The sequence below is a fragment of the Diabrotica virgifera genome, chromosome 2 (genome assembly GCF_917563875.1).
Source record: "Diabrotica virgifera virgifera chromosome 2, PGI_DIABVI_V3a".
Lineage (NCBI taxonomy): Eukaryota > Metazoa > Arthropoda > Insecta > Coleoptera > Chrysomelidae > Diabrotica > Diabrotica virgifera.
In genome coordinates this window covers 28,369,156-28,387,686 of record NC_065444.1, presented here as the reverse complement: position 1 = coordinate 28,387,686, position 18,531 = coordinate 28,369,156, and the positions used below count along the sequence as shown (strand labels likewise).

The 18,531-nt window shown below is 31.5% G+C and overlaps 1 protein-coding gene across 1 annotated transcript in view; it reads right to left on the bottom strand.

The window, feature by feature from the left end:
• LOC126880011 (fatty acid-binding protein, adipocyte) overlaps positions 1-18,531 on the bottom strand; it is a 104,989-nt gene that overhangs the window by 50,275 nt on the left and 36,183 nt on the right. Inside the window, exon 2 of the mRNA XM_050643526.1 lies at positions 18,442-18,525. Coding sequence (XP_050499483.1) covers positions 18,442-18,517 — 76 coding nt within the window. The 5' untranslated portion in view covers positions 18,518-18,525. The remainder of the gene's footprint in view (positions 1-18,441; positions 18,526-18,531) is intronic.

The window sequence follows — 18,531 nt, the reverse complement described above, 5'->3', positions numbered from 1 at the left end:
CGAAAAAATCGCGTCGCTTAAGTGGAATTGGGCAGGACACGTCGCCAGATTGCCAGACAACCGATGGACAAAACGTATTGTCGAGTGGAGGCCGCGAGAAGAAGCACTACGGAGCAGAGGACGCCCACTAACCAGATGGGCCGATGATTTGAAACATGTTGTCGGTAACTGGATGCAAGCCGCACAAAATAGAGATGAATGGAAAGAGCTGAGGGAGACCTATGTCCAGCAGTGGACGCGTACGGGTTGATGATGATGATGATGATGATTAGGGTACTTGATCTCCATTCTTGTGGTATTCTATTTTGTTTTATTATTTTTTATATTAGTTTTAATAGTTGTTTAGTCAGTTTCAGTTGTTCATTCAGTTTTTGAAATAGTAAAATCGAGAGTACAAATCGCTTCCCTTTTAAATTCTTTATTTTTGGCACATCATGGACTCATGGACGCATCATGAGCTCATGGCTCATTTTTTAAGGAATCGTTTTGAATTATTTTTGGTTAAAACTTGAATTTTTAATCTTTTAATTTGTGATTTAGCTATAGTGCATACTTGTTAGAAAGTCTCAGAAACTACTGTCAAGACCGATATGCAAGCCTAAGCTGTCCAACAGGAAAAAAGACAAAACTTATCACAAAAGGATGTCCACAAGGATCAGTATGTGGACCTATGTTCTGGGATGTAATGCTAGAGGAACTGTTGGAACAATTGACTATAGATGCTGAAGTGCTTGGAAGCATAGCATATGCAGATGATTTGTTGTTGATCATAGATGCAAACTCAAGAAGAGAATTAGAAAATAAATCAAATGAAGTATTAATAAGAGTAAATGATTGGATGAATAAAGTAAAATTAACAATATCAGATTCAAAAACAACATATAGTTTAATAAAAGGAAATTTAGAAAGAGATCCAATTATAAAAATTAGAGGGAAAACAATAAAAAGAAAAATGGAAACAAGATATTTAGGTATTATAATAGACGAACAAAAATTATTTACAAAACACATGAGTTGTGTCTGTGAAAAAGCAACAAAGATCATGCATAGCATTGCTAGTCTAGCACAGAAGGAATATAGAATTTCGTTCCGACAGATGAGAATATACCTAAGTACAATACTTGCATCAATTGTAGGGTACGGTTCAAGTGTATGGGCACATAGATTAATACATAAAAAAAATGCAGAAAAATTAAATAGAGCTCAGAGAGGATTTCTTGTAAGAATGACGGGAGCATTTGGAACAACTGCAACACAGGCACTCACAGTTTTAACTGGAGTAATGCCAATGCATTTAGAAACACAAAAAAGAGCATGTAATTATTGGCTAAAAAAAGAAAAATATGAAAAAATAATACAAATAATAGGATTAAATATAAGAAATAAAAGAGAATTAAAAGAAATAATAAATAGAAAAAGACAAACTGAATGGGAAAATTCAACAAAATCTAGACGTTTATACAATTTTATACCAATATTAGAAAACATTCCAAATTATTTTAATCCAAAACAAGGATTAGTACTTAGTACACTTTTTAACAGGACATGGACCGTACCCAATATATTTGGAAAGATTTAACTTAAAAGATGATGCATATTGTGAATGTGGAGAACTAGGTACACCAGAACATATAGTGTTACATCGTGAAAATACTATAGAAAATGAAGAACATAGAGAAATGAGAAGAAGATTAGAAAGAATTGAAATAAAAGATATATTACAAAATGAAGAATATTTTGGAATATTAAACAATCTAACAGAAATAATATCTAAAAAACAACAAGAAATCTATAATAATAGAAGAAGACAACAAATAATCCAACCCTGATGAAGTTGGGTAAGATAAAGTTAAAATAAATAAAATTAAATATAAATTCCAAAAATAGATATTTACAATTATAATAATAATAATAATAATTCAATATAAAATAAATAAATAAAGATAATAATTCAATAAATAATTCATTAAATTTAAAAAAAAGACTACCAACTCTCTTCTGAAAATAGAGGGACTGTCTTTATAACTTAGAAGGGAGTTGATAGTACCAAAAATATTTTAACAAATATATATTGTTTATTTAAATTTGTTAAATGTATTTGTTAAATGTAATTAATAGATTATGGCAAATTAATTAATAAATTGTAAAAATAGATTAAGTAGTTTAGTAAAAAATGTAAAAATATAAAAAAATATCTGTAATCCCATCAGGAAAAAACGACCTGGATTAGTCACTAGAGGCCAGGTCATATGTATAAACAATAAATAAATAAAAATAAAAAAATAAACAAATAAAACTTGTTAGATAAAATAATAGGATACCATAGGATTAAGCTCTTAGAATTTATGTATGATTTGGTAATTTAAGTCAAAGAAGAATTGGTAATTGGTCAACTGTGATCAGATTTCAGTGGTGTTTAGTAAAAAAATTGCTAATTTCTCTGGTACATTATTTTATTAAGTATTTCTCGAGACACTCTACATGTACTTTACATAATAAATTTATAGTCTAGCTCAGCGATACTCAACCTTTTTCTTTCCTGGGCCACATAGTAGCTATTGCCCAAGCTTGCGGGCCGCAATCAAGATGAAGTAGTATACAGGGTGTTTCATTGGGAAACGGAAATACTTAAATGTTGAATAGAGGTAAATAAGGCGGTTCTAGACATACTAAATTTATTGCTCCACTGACTTTATAACCGAGTTACAGGGTGTTTCATCGATTTTGCTTATTTCTTTCTGGACCCATAACTTTAGAACCACTTTGTATATTTTTTTGATATTTGGTACACTTATATCACATTTAGAACCCAAACCACCCAACTACTAATCACAAGAAAAATCCAGTTCCGGATTAAACAAAATTATAAATCCATTGTGACCTTGAAACAACATCCTGTATATTGAAGTTTTCAAAACCCGTTTGCACATTTGAAAAGAGCTTTAATGGAGCTTTCATTTTTGCACAGACGATTCAATGACTTTAATTTTGAAATTATGTCGAAATTTTTAAGAACTCAAACTTTCAAAACAAAAGTTTCGATATGATTTTAAAATTAATGTCATTAAATTATCTGCGTAAAAAATTAAAGCGAACAATTAAACTTAGTTTTTTGTGCTCTTTTCAAATGTGCAGACGAATTTTGAAAATTTTAATATACAGGGTGTTGTTTCAAGGACACAATTACTTTAAATTTTTTTGTAGTAAATAAGTATTAATTATTTTTAAAATGAGTATTTGTTCATTAACTTTAATAATTTATTATTACAAGTTTATAATACCCTGCTTTTAATCAGAGTTCTTAAAAATTTCAATATAATTTAAAATTAAAGTCATTAAATTGTCTGCCTCACGCCCAAACACGCCTCAAACACATCGGCACACTATCAAATAATTTGAAAAACACGTGCAATTTGACAAACAATTTGATCACAGGTCCCTTTAGTGCGGCCTTCGGGCCGCATAAAAAACGCTAGAGGGCCACATGCGGCCCGCGGGCCGCAGGTTGAGTATCACTGGTCTAGTCTAGCTAGAAAACTTAATGAAAGCTTCGGAAATATCCAATAGGACAATTTTGTCAATAACATAATAAAACTTTACCCCGTAACGGAGAGTTATAATGATATCGTTTTAATATCAAATATTAATAAAGTAGCCTGTTTACTGAAATAAAAAAGGGGTAATATTAGATATGAATTAATATAAATATTTTATCGCAAAGAAAAGCTAATACCGTTTAGTATAATAAATATCCAAGTCTAAGTTTTTTTCATCACGCGACAACAACTTCCAACTAGTTAAATATGAATAAGAAATGATTTTAATCAGTGGCGTTCTCTTCTTGTTTTTTCTTACTTATAACATTATTATGGTCTTATATTGTAGACGAATTGTTTTTTTATTTATAAACTCACCGGCACAAAATTCAGCCAGCCAAAATTTTTGATTGAATTTAACAATATATAACTTTATTATTTGTAGGTACAGTAAAACCTCCTTTAACCGAAACCTTTTTAACCGAAACATCGTTTAACCGAAACGGATGGCAGTTTCAATAATTTTGTCAGAAAAAGTAAATTTTTATCGCAAAATGGAAACAATTCGATGTTAATTTGTCAACATTGCTTTTATACAACTAAAGAAAGGAATTAGTAAATATACAACACATTACGAAATCACCTCATAGTATTTTTTAATACCAACTTTGACCAAGAATATTATGTAATTTGATGCAAGAAGGATACAAAAAACAATGTTATTTTTAACCGAAATTCTTGTTATCCGAAACGGCCTTCCCCCAATTATTTCGGTTAACGGAGGTTTTACTGTATTCCGATTTTCAAGATTCTTGCATCAATTTGTAGGTACATGTATTGATGTCGTTAGTTATTATTAGACTTAGGCAAATATGCAAATAAAAAAGTATGAAATATGCGCATAAATATGCAGTATTTTATGCAAAAATATGCAGTATTTTATGCAAAATATGCATATTTATCTAGAAAAAATGCATGCAATAAAAAATATTTACAATATTTTTTTATTTACAAAAATACTTACAATATAATAAATACATAACATATACAATTATTTTACCATATAAATATTATTTTGAATTGTGGTAACAATAGATTATCAAATGATGTTCAAAATTTTCTAATAAATACTTATGGCTTCTATCTACATACATTTATTTGTAAATAAAAAAACTTCTTTCGATATCAACTGATATGTAACTGGGGCATTTTTCAAATTTACTATAATATATGGTTCTAAATTAAGTGGTTCGGAAAAAGTCCCAGCTAATACTTGAACCATTTCAGAAAGAACCTGGTAACCACTATTTTTCCATGGTTACTTTAAATTTTTGAAAAATTTCCTTTCCAATAGTATCTTTAACGTTTTGACACAATGACTCAAATTCTTTTATTAAAACTGTACTCTCTAACAATAATAATTTGGAGAATTCCAATTGAGTTATAGTTTTCTGGACAAAACTATAATTTGATTTTATGAATGACAGTTGCTGTTGGAGGATGTTATTTTGGAAGGCTTGCTTAGCTTCCAATAAAGATTGGCAACTATCATCCGTTAAAAGGTTAATTTTTTTAAATCAACAAAATGATCAGCATAGAAATTAGCTGCTTCCAGCCATGTTCCCCAACGTGTTAAAATGGGTTGCGGTGGCAGTGGAACAGCAGGAAGCATAATATCTCTGTAACATTGTATTCTTACAGGTGATTTCAGGAATACCTTTTTGACGGTCGCTATTAAACTGTTAACTAGTGGAAATTTTTTTCTTACTTCGCGATTATGCGCTAAACAAGTGGCATATATTAAGTTTGGATAAAATATTTTTAAATTTTGTCCTGCTTTCACCATATATGGTGCGGCATCAGATAAAATAAGCAATAATTTATCATTAGGCACAGCAGCAGGAAGAAAAAAGTTTGGCTTCTTGTAGAAACCGTGATATTGTTAGAGCGTTGGTTTTTTCCACTTGCTTACAGGTAATTAAATACGATTTTGTATCTTCCTGACGAGTCAGTGGTCTCGTCCACACATATGTAAAAGTAATTATAATTATTACCTATTTCAGCTTTTATGTTGTGGATAACTGAGGAGTATAACAAATTGACATTATTTCTCTTTAGAGTTCGGTTACTGGGAATGTTTTGTTTGCAATATATTTATAAAAAGAACTAAAGTTTTCATTAGATAATTTTGAAAGCGGTATATTAGAAGATACTAATGCACGACACAAGTCTTCGTTAAAAGTTTCTTGTTCGGTTTGTTTTTTTTTTTAACTTGACTGAAAGCACTTGGGCACTGAAGGTTGATATTTTTCACCGGATGTGGTTTTTACTTTTTTAGCTAAATGTTTCGCGGTTCTGACATGCTGATCTATTTGAAATTTTTTTTTAGGTGAAATCTAAAAAAGAATATAAATATTCTATAGTTTTGCCCATTTTTAAAATCTAAGATTGTAGAAATAAACTAAAAATGAACCGTTTTTGCATAACAATTAAAATATTTAAATTAAATCAAATAAAAATCGGTGAAGTAATCTTGAAAATGTAAAGAAATGACTGTGCAAGAAGGAAGAACCCCCAAATATTTACAAGAGGCTCTTTTGGTGTTTTCTGTTTACATTTAAAGAAAAATAGCTCTTTGTAAGGTTTTATCCAAGTTGAAACATTGCTTATTTTCGGCATTTTAAAAGCACAATAATTATTCACAATTAGAAATACACATTGTTTACGCCTCCAATTTTACAACAAAAGTGAAACTAAGTAAAACTGACCGTCAAAATAAAAATTTTTACCTAGAGACATAAACTGGCAAACACAAACCCTTAATTCCAGGACAAAACGTGACAAAACTATAAGCCGCTGTCTTTTATTAGTTACTATACCAAGATTTGAATACCAAGTGATTATAAAACAAAATTAAATATTGGCATTTTCATGCTATCTGTAAGTTTGAATATAAGAATATACAGGGTGTCCAGAAACTCTACCGACAAACGAAGACAGGAGATTCCTCAGATAATTCTAATACAATTTAACCCAATTCATCTAGTCCGAAAATGCTTCCTAAAGGAGCTAGAGCTATTTGAAGATGGCGTCTGGTAATTAGTTTTTCTTAAATATCTCCAGAACGCTTCTATTCAGAAAAATGAAAATTTACGCACATATTTATCTTTCAGAGATAAATCGATTCCATCCATTGCAAATTTCTAGTACCGTTCATAGGCGTACGTTTTGGGTAGGGCAACAGTATATTATCGCATACCTTTTTTGTTTTTAATTTTTAAGCATTTTTGAGTCTGGATTGTTAAAATGTAAGGTATTATAGTACTAAAGGGTACTATTACTTTAAGTCGATAGAATACACCATTTTCTAGAAAAATCGACGTGAAAATTTTTCGTTTTTTGAATATCAAAAAAAAAAAATTAAAAAAAAAAACTATTTAGACAAACGAAAACTGGTACGTTTATTTATATTCCAGAGATGAATCAATTTCATTAATTGCGAATTTTTAGTACCGGTCATATGCGTCCGTTTTGGGTAGGTCAACGGTTATTTTATCGCATACATTTTTTGTCTTCAATTTTTAAGAATTTTTGACACTAAATTATTAAATTATGAGGTATTCTAGTGCTAAAAGTTACTCTTGCTTTAAGTTGGTAAAATACATCGTTTTTTTTTTGAAAAATTTTTTCCATTTTTTTTCTAACTCAGGAAACGAAAAATTTTCAAATCGATTTTTCTAGAAAATGGTGTGTCCTACTGACTTAAAGCAAGAGTACCTTTTAGAACTACAATATCTCACAATTTACTAATCCAATATCAAAAATTATTAAAAGTTAAAGAAATAAAAGTTATGCGATAAAATAACCGTTACCCCACCCAAAACGGACGCCTATGACTGGTACTAGAAATTCACAATGAATGGAATCGATTTATCTCGGGAAGATAAATATGTGTACCAATTTTCGTTTTTCTAACCAGAAGTGTTCTGAAGGTATTTAAGAAAAACTAATTACAATACGCCATCTTCAAAGGGCTCTAGCTCCCTTAGGAAGCATTTTCGGACTAAGTGAATTTAGTTAAATTGTCTTAAAATTATCTGAGGAATCTCCTGTCTTCGTTTGTAGGTAGAGTTTCTGGACACCTTGTATAGTTAATAGTTAACACCAAATTTTCAATTTATATGCACTTTATGCTCACTTTTATAAAAATATGCAAAATTTGAAATTTTTGTATTTTTTATGCATTATATGCAAAATATGCAATTTGCATATTTGCCAATATGCAATAAGTCTAGTTATTATTCAGGTAACAAAAAATTTTTGTTTATGGCATTATACGGGGGTGAATGGAAACGTTGTATTTTCTCCTAATTTAAAAAAATTCTGTGGAAAAAGTGGATGGCTCATTTTGTTTCATACTCCGTTTGTGTTATTCTGGAGGTATCATTAAGGATTTGTTTTTTGAATTATCCGAATATCTCTTTCCTTGTTAGAGCTGTAAATAAAAACACTGCTTTGAAGGTTTTTTTAATTAAAAATATCAAACCCAGTAAAATTAACAAAACAAAACAAAATTAACAATAAAACAAAACAATTCAATAGCGGGTATGTCCGCATGTTGCAGCAAGGACTGCTCGCAATCTGTTTAGCATCGAATAAAGATGTGTTATCCTTGCCTGGGGAATAGCCCGATATTCCTCTACTAGGGCCATAGCTGTACCAAATTTCCTGGAGACCTAGGATGACGGCGAATAGCCTTTTTTAAATTCATCCCATAAATGCTCAATACGATTGAGATCTGGGCTGCATGCGGGCCATTCAAATCTAATCAATCCAAGCTCTATTTTATGAGTCAATCAGTGATTTTATTTACAAAAAATGGTACAGCTCTTACAAGAAAACAGATATTCGGATAATTAAAAAAACAAAATTTTAGTGATGCCTCCGGGATAATATGACAGGACAATGAAACAAAATCAGCTGTTCCATTTTTCCACAGAATTTTTTAAAGTTAGAAAAAAATATAACGCTTCCCTTCACCCCTGTGTAATGCCATGCAAGCAAAATTTTTGTGTTACCGGAATAATACCAAACGATATTAATACATGTACCCACAAACTGGTGAAAGAATCTTGAAAATCGGAGCAGAAATAATAAAGTTATAAATTGACAATTCCGTCAGGACCCGTTCCTTTTACTAATAAAAAAGTAAAGTCCTCTAAATAATCTACGTAGTTTCCAAAATAGAAAAAAAAAGACGACGAAATACCTGCGTTTTCGAAATGGTCTGATTTTAAGACTGATGACTTTATAAAAACTGTGAACTTTTAAACAAAAAAGTGAATCCTTAGATAGAACACTGTAAAAAAAGTTTGAAGATGGAGAAAAAGCTTATTATAGAAGATTAAATAAAAGCAACTTTTATAGAGGAAAACCCAATGGAGGCAAAGAGAAGAGAGATTGGCTAATATACTCCGCAAATGTTAAAGCTGTTTATTGTTACCCGTGCAAATTATTTTCATTTGAAAAAATAGTTTAACTGAGTTTGGATGGAAACTGGAAACATTTGAATATTTTGCTCAAATCTTACGAAGAAAGTAAATTTCATCTGAACTCTATGGTTTCATTAATAACAAGATCATCATTGATTGGAGTTATAGACGCTGCCTTAAAAGAGCAAGTAAAATGCGAAGCTGACTATTGGATAAACGTCCTAAGAAGAGTTGTTGTCACTACTAAATGACTTGCTTCTCAAGGACTAGCTTTCCGTTGATGCAATGAGGATTTAACGAGTCATCATAAAGGAAATTACTTGTCTTGTGTACTAGGCTATTTGACTACTTCTTAGCTGAGCATTTACAACGGAATGCGAATAAATGAAAAGGTTCAGTTAGCTATCTGTCTTACCAAATTTGCAATGAATTCTTGGAAGTAATGAAATCAATGCTTGTCGAAACTTTTGACGCTGTAAATGTTTTAGTTAAAAACTAGGGATCCACCAAACCTATTTTTTCCAGTTAAGCAATAACAGAGACGAAAAATCAGCAATTAAAAATGAAGCCAAGACATTGCAGAATGAAATATTTGAGACAGCTCTATTGACACTGATTTGGACAAAAACTTTGGAACGAGTTAATGCAAAAGCAATACGTGAACGTGAAGAAACTGTGGACTTGTAGATTGGGCCAATTGGAGTGTCAATTGGAGTAGAAATAATGAAATCTATTTTGAGATTTGTTGGAGACGTAAGAAATATGCCAAGCGAAATTGAACTAGATGCCAAAAATATTTTATTGCGAAGACTAGGATATATGCTACAAAGATAGAGGATATATGCTACAAGCTATTAGATGATTTTCTACGCTAGATAAAGAAGCAGTCAAGACGTCAATTAATACTTTATATGTGAAATATAAAAAATATGTTGATAAAACCAAAGAGAACTTGCATAATGAAATTACCCATTCTATAACATTATGCCAAAAGTTGAATAAACATTTATAAAATTTGGTGTCATCCAGGATGTAAAGATTGTAAAGGCATCATTTCCCTATATTTTACCTTTACTGCAAGTTTATTTCACGATACCAACTTCTAATGCATCAGGCGAGCGGTCTTTTTCGGCTTTAAAAAGAATAAAAATATATTTAACGCCAAATTTGGGTCAAGAAAATCTAGACGCATATCCCTATTGTATTATTATAGAAAATGAAGACCTGGAGCCTGGAGCAACTGAATTGTGATAGTATTATCTGACAGATTGCGAATGCCTAGTTGGCCTAGTAGTCAAGCAAAAAATTTATCTAATTTTTGTCATATGTATTTTTTAGAATATATTTTTTTGTTTGTCATGTGTTGTTTTGTGTAACTTTCTGTTTTTTTTATACATTTTTAAATGTATTTTTTGGAATATTTTTTACATTTGCTATTCTTCTTGGTTGCTAAAAATTGTGTATGGATTTTACGGGTATAAATACATGAATGTGTTTAATTGTAAAAAAATCTGACAACGAATAGCAATTAAGGGGGCCCCTAAATATTCAGCGCCCAGGGCCCGAAGTTATGTTAAACCGGCACTGCTCCTTTGTACAGAGTAGATTGTAAATTTGCAGGTTTCAAATTTCAAATAACAAAAAAATATTTTTTTTTCATTTTTTTTAAAACAATTTTCTATTTTATGGTGGCAGTGCTAATAAAAATGTTTCATTCTATGTGGAATTTAATCATGTATTGAATACCTGACTTGTAACGAATAAATAGTTTTCGATTGAAACTTTATTCCATCAGATAAAAATAGAGACAATGACAATATTCAATTGCAATATGAGCATAATATTTTTCCGTTCAAACTTATCGCGTTGTTTAATGGTTGTTTACATTTTCCAATTTATTTTTGATTGACGTTTGGTGTGTCATAGGTGGAGCATATAGTTTACGTATTGTTGTCAATTCTGAATTGTTCATAGAGTTATATATTAGCTTAGAGAGAGTGTCATTCCGAGCGAAGTGAAGACACCATCTTCTTTATTTGGATTAGTGCTGTTTCACTCTTACGCATAGTAAAGCTGCGACAGTTGTCTTCCCCTTTCGTGCCTATACTCGCACTTAATGTCATCTTAGTTTGTCAATACAATGTGTTAGAAAGAGATGCCGCAAACCAGTCCATGAGATCTGACTTTTCCCTACATTATTACAATGAAGTAAAACCGGGATTCTATTTTTTTTAGCCACTTGGGGAAAATCTTTAACTACTCCTACCACCTGAGAGGGACCGCCTTACGACCAAGTCACCTAGGGGACAAGTACTAACAACCCATGTAATTTTTTTTTACTTCATTATCCTGCATCTTGGGGGATTGCTGTGTTACTGTTAGCTGTGTAGCACCATTCTGTGCTTAAAACCCTCCGTTACTCGCGCCAATTTTTTGTGATCGAATACTCGCGCACGGTGCAGAAGACCGGGTCCAAAAATATGGGTCAGCAATGTTTGAAACAAAATTTTTTTTGCAAAATTGTGTACAATTATATTATTTAATGAATATATGATCATATGTTTTTGTAGATATGCATTTGTGTCAACATTATATTACTTTAACAAAAAGTAACTTTGTTCATCATCATCTTCATACGTTTCCTCGTCAGTCGATACTTCCTCAAATAATTTTAATATTCTTTGCTTCTCCTTCTCGTAATGCATATCTAAATATAAATAAACAAATACATAAACAATAAAAGTAAGAAAAATATCTTAAATTACCGTACTAATTAAAGCTTTCTACTTTTAAATACCTTACTAATTAATAGGTGTTGTCTAATAATAAAAGTACAATACTCTTTTTTACACTGCACGTGGACTTCACCCACAGTTGACTGATAACTGAAGAGGTATATGCAACAGCAATTCAAAATCTCCACTACAATCCGAGTTATAGGAAGTTATTTAGAGGGCCGGTCTCATACACCGTGTGCGAGTAACGGACTAGGGATCGAAGACGTTACTGAGAAGTAGCAAGGAACACTGGTGGGGACAATATCAGGTCAATCGGGTTTGTTTCGGGAACTTATTATACAGGGTGTCCCGAAAAGATTGGTCATAAATTATACCACACATTCTGGGGTCAAAAATAGTTCGATTGAACCTAACTTACCTTAGTACAAATGTGCTCATAAAAAAAGTTACAGTCCTTTGAAGTTACAAAATGAAAATCGATTGTTTTCAATATATCAAAAACTATTAGAGATTTTTTATTGAAAATGGACATGTATCATTCTTATGGCAGGAAAATCTTAAAAAAAATTATAGTGAAATTTGTCCACCCCATACAAAATGTATGAGGATTTTGTTCCCTTAAACCCCCCCAAACTTTTGTGACGTTCCAATTAATTCATTATTGTGGTACCATTAGTTAAACACAACGTTTTTAAAACTTTTTTGCCTCTTAGTATTTTTTCGATAAGCCAGTTTTTATCGAGATTCGGCTTCTTTTTAAACATATTTACGTAAAAATTTTATGGGGGTTTTGTTCCTTTAAACCCCCCAAATGTTTGTGTACGTTCCAATTAAACTATTATTGTGGTACCATTAGTTAAACACAGTGTTTTTAAGACTTTGCCTCTTAGTCTTTTTTTTATAAGTCACCTTTTATCGAGATGTAGCTTCTTTTTCAAAATATACCTAAAAATGTAAATTATAAATAAATTTTCAGATTATTAACAGGTCTCTATAACCGTACTTAACCATATAGGGCTGGATCCCGCGTACGAAAAAAAAGTTGATTAATAGCAAGCTGAAAATTTGTTAATAGCTTAAAGGTGTCTATTCGGATAAACTTTGATATATGGGAACACTGGAACGGGGGCAGTTTTAATTGTGGAACAGGTTAAAAATTTGGAACGGTCAGACTACGAAAACGGCACATTTTTTTTTGTCCGACAGAATAGACTTAAACTCTCCGAACAGAGATTAAACTCTCATGCAAAAATCAGACTGCTTGTATCACCTGTCATAATTCCTGTCATTTGACATATTCTACATGTTCCACTCATTAAAACGCCCATTTGGTGATAAATAGCAGTCTGATTTTTGCATGGGAGTTTAATCTCTGTTCGGAGAGTTTAAGTCTGTTCTGTCGGACAAAATACATGTGCCGTTTTCGTAGTCTGACCGTTCCAAATTTTTAACCTGTTCCACAATTAAAACTTCCCATGTTCCAGTGTTCCCATATATCAAAGTTTGTCCGACTAGACACCCTTAAGCTATTAACAAATTTTCAGCTTGCTATTAATCAACTTTTTTTTTCATACGCGGGATCCAGACCTAATATACAAATATGTGGTGGATTCGACAAATCTTCAAAATATCTCGATAAACACTGACTTATCGAAAAAGTATTAAGAGGAAAAAAGTTTTAGAAACATTGTGTTTAACGAATGGCGCCACAATAATAATTCAATTAGAACGTACAAAAAAGTTTGGGGGGGATTTAAGGGAACAAAACCCCATAAAATTTTTATGGGGTGCACAAATTTCACTTTAATTTTTTTTTAAGATGTCCATTTTCAATAAAAAATCGCTAAGAGTTTTGGATATATGAAAAAAAATCGATTTTCATTTTGTAACTTCAAAGGGCTGTAACTTTTTTTGTGTGCACTATTGTATATAGGTAAGTGAGGTTAAATCAATCTATTTTTGACCCCAGAATGTGTGGTATAATTTATGACCAATCTTTTCGGGAGACCCTGTATATTTAACAGTGCAATAGTTACCTACATATACCAGAATACTTATACACTTATTTTTTTATAATATCCAGAACATTTAATTAATTAACATACACATAATTCAATAGCGCTCCCACACCTGTATGTCTCTTTGTAAAAGAGGATAATTTGGGCCCAAATAACATTTTCCCATACAGTAGTTCCTTGCATTTATTTTTTTATTACCATTATTAGACTTGTTTCCCATATTTTTCGTATAACTATATATACTTTAATATTATTAGCTTGTTTCTTGTAATTTAAATTCAAAATTTTGTTTGCCTAACTTAAATTCGTTTGTAATCAAATTAAATTCAATCCCTAATCCCTATCCCCTCAGGATAGCTTTTAGTTTCACTTGTTCATTATTCAGAACCACGAGTCAGCAAAAGGATCTTTGCATCCAGTACCTCGTTGGTTCACTTAGGAGCTTGCTGCCCGTCAACTCATTGAGAGTTATATGTATTTATTATTTATATTATTGAGGTATTTTTATTATTCATATTTCTTTAGGATTTAACGTTGCTGTACGTATTGCAATCGTACAATTATTTGGTGAAGGTTGTTATTTAACCTAGTATATGTAAGTTGGGGGGTACGCTCCATATAAGAGCTACTCCAGTACTAATGTAACTATAATTTTATACTTATATTCTTATATATTTATATTCAGATAGGTAATTGAGTCAAATTGTCATTTTAGAGTTACATAGTTTCACTTGTCATAACTCAGAGGTTGTCAATAATCTAGGTAGTTATATTTAATAAATATTTATTTGTTTTGTATATCAATTATTTTTTTCCCATTTTTGAATTTAATAATTTAATAATTTAATATATTTAATATTTAACAGCAGTGTAAGATACCTGGGAGTTTGGTCGATCTCAACTTCTGGCGCCCATAATTCAGTCTATTGTATTTATCTTCTATATTCTTCTATTTTTATTATATTATTATATTTATTTAATCTATTTTCTGAACATATATTCTTATATTAAGATTTCTCTTTTCTAGTCATCATCCCTCTTTAGGTTGAGCTACTGTTCTTCGACAGGCATGCAAATGAGCCGTACCCATCCTTGAGTGTCAAGTTGTTCTCTTGCATCTCTTGCTAGCCAATTCTATTTAGTTTGCCTCTGTCTCTCCATACTTCCATTATCAGTTCATCACCCTTCCTTCATTCATTTCATCTTATCATTTTCGTTCAACAAATACTACTGCAAAGTAGTATTTTTGTTATATTGGCTCACTGATGTAGGCTCACTCTATGTTAATACGAGTATATAGGGTGAGGCAGATAACTGGCCTATTAGAAATATCTCGAGAACTAAAGGCAACAGAATCATGAAAATTGGAATAAAGGGGTTTTGAAGGATGATCTATTAAATGAAAATATTTTCATCTCTTTGCAACTTCCCGTTATACCGGAAGTTGCTTATAACTTCGTTTTTTTAAATGGGACACCCTGTATATTTTTACATTTTTGGATACTCTTCGATGTCTTCTTTCTTAAAATATGAGGTTTTGTAATATTATACGGGGTATTTTAAAAGATAATTACGTTGTTTTTATTAATTTCGTAGCAAAATTAACACCCTGTAGAATTGTAGTAGTTTGACATCTAAAACTCTATTTACGTTCAAATGATTTTTAATATACTCTACTATTGTTAAGAATCATTAGTCTAGCTAAATTTTTAATTTTAGTATACAGGGTTGGTCGAAACTCAGAACGAGTATTTTTTGAGTTTTCTTAAATGGAACACCCTATATGTTAGTATTGTAATGAAATGATATTTTATGTTACTTTTTTATTTCTTAAGCATTCCCTATACCTAACTGCTTTAATTTGTGAGTTATTGGTGATTCAATCTAAACATTAATTGCGCCAAAAAATACGTAAAATTTTATTAGGTTGGCCGTGAAAATACTCAATCCCCAATAATTTTTCAGAAATATATACATATTAATCCAGACTGGTTCTTAAAATTACCAATAATGGTTTATCTATCAAAATACCTACGTAGTTAAGATTGTTGGTGCGATTAACAATTAAGCACAAATTAAAGCAGTTAGGTATAGGGAATGCTTAAGAAATAAAAATGTACCATAAAATATCATTTCATTACAATACTAAAATACAGGGTGTTCCATTTAAGAAAACTCAGAAAATACTCATTCCGAGTTTCGACCAACCCTGTATACTAAAATTAAAAATTTAGCTATACTAATGATTCTTAACAATAGTAGAGTATATTAAAAATCATTTGAACGTAAGTAGAGTTTTAGATGTCAATCTACTACAATTCTACAGGGTGTTAATTTTGCTACGAAATTAATAAAAAAACGTAATTATCTTTTAAAATACCCTGTATAATATTACAAAACCTCATACTTTAAGAAATAAGACATCGAATAAAATCCAAAAATGTAAAAATATACAGGGTGTCCCATTTAAAAAAACGAAGTTATAAGCAACTTCCGGTATAACCGGAAGTTGCAGAGAGATGAAAATATTTTCATTTAATAGATCATCCTTCAAAACCCCTTTATTCCAATTTTCATGATTCTGTTGCCTTTAGTTCTCGAGATATTTCTAATAGGCCCTTTATTTGCCTCACCCTGTATACCTCCATGGAATTGTTGCGTACTGCATATTAAAATTTTGTCACTGCATTTTTCAATTTTTTTTAAGGATTAAAAATTAGATTAATTTTAAGGATTAAAGATTATGCTTCAATTCGGTTCAGAGGGGATGCACCATCCCCAGACGTCTTCAGTGGGACTGCAGGGCTTTATTCGTCGTCTCCTTGCCTTATAAATGGTAAAAGGCAGATATTAAGGATGTTACCAGAAAGTGGTTCCACGTCCACGAGAAGTTTCAGATTTATTGTTTAGATCTGAGACTTCTCTTTTTTAAGGAATCTTTTGAGTTATTTTGATATAAAACAGGAACTCAACTATTTATTAATAGGCATTATTGATATAGTATTTTAAAGATTATCACTAATACTATGACACTACATAAGCATTACTATAGTATTTCTCATGATCATCTTTCAGTGCGTCACAGTTTTTCGATTTCTTTCTAACGCATTAAATTGTATGTGACAGAAAAAAAGGCACGTCGGTGATTACATTTCGTCGGTGACATTTTTATAACATTTATTCTAGTTATTTTAGTTGTCGATAGATGGCGCCATAATAAAAAAATATTTTTTTTTAATTAGATAATAATATTACAAATATAATCTGTATAATTTATAAGACTATACAAATCAAAGAAAATACCATTTTATAAATGAAAGAAACACATTTGATTTGTTTTTATTCCAAATTGAAAACAAGTAATTGGACTTCGTAAGTCCTAGGTTTTCACCCAAAGTAATCGAAAGTAGAACTGGAAGACGATATTTGAATTTTACGTGTAACTTTGCGTGGATTGATATACGAATTTACTAATGTTGAGTCATTCTTACTAAACTTTGACATTTGTCACCTCATTTGTGATTCTACCCGGTATAATGGCAGAGGAGTTACATTGGCGGTCCTACGGACCGACGGAAAGATTGCCCAGGTCAAATATCTCACCTTAATACCATCCTTGGATTATCAGCTTTTATTTGACACCTCATTTGTCATTCTACCTGGTATAATGACGGAGAAGTTATATTCGCGGTCGTACGGACTGACGGAAAGACAGCCTAGGTCAAATATCTCACCTTTAGTACCATCCTTGGATTATAAGCTTTCATTTGACACCTCATTTATCATTTAAGCTGGTATAACGATGGAGGAGTTATATTCGCGGTCGGAGGGACCGGCGTACAGACCGCCTAAGTTAAATATCTCACCTTTAGTACCATCCTTGGATTATCAGCTTTCATTTGACACCTCATTTGTCATTCTACCTGGTATAATGACGGAGGAGTTATATTCGCGGTCGGAGGGACCGACGCACAGACCGCCTAGGTCAAATATCTCACCTTTAGTACAATCCTAGGATTATCAGCTTCCATTTGACACCTCATTTGTCATCCTACCTGGTATAATGACGGAGAAGTTATATTCGCGGTCGTACGGACCGACGCACAGACCGCCTAGGTCAAATATCTCACCTTTAGTACCATCCTTGGATTATAAGCTTTCATTTGACACCTCATTTGTCATTCTACCTGGTATAATGATGGAGGAGTTATATTCGCGGTCGTACAGACCGACGGACAGACCGCCAACGTCAAATATCTCACCTTTAGTACCATCCTTGGATTATCAGCTTTCATTTGACACCTCATTTGTCATTCTAGCTGCTATATTGCCGGAGGAGTTGTGGTTACGGACAGACGGACAGACGGACGTGGATAATACAAAGATTTCACATTTTTTCAAAATGGGTGAAAACAATAAAATGTAACAACTGTCATATTTAACTAAAATGTCATGTTAGAATAGATGTCATAAATGTGTATTATCACGGACTTACCCTTTTTCCTATCATTTGTTACGCACTGAAAAATGATCATGAAAAGGACAATACATACTAATTACTACATAAGCATTTTTTATATTCGAGTTTATCTAAAAATTAATGAAAATATTTTTTTTTTAAATGAAGTTAATCAAAATAAAGTTTGTCAAAACTTACCTAATTCTTTCAAAAATGCATCGAAGTTTTCGCTTTGGTAGAGTTTGTATTTCTTTCCCAAAAATTCGTCAACCATTTTGACTTCTGTGT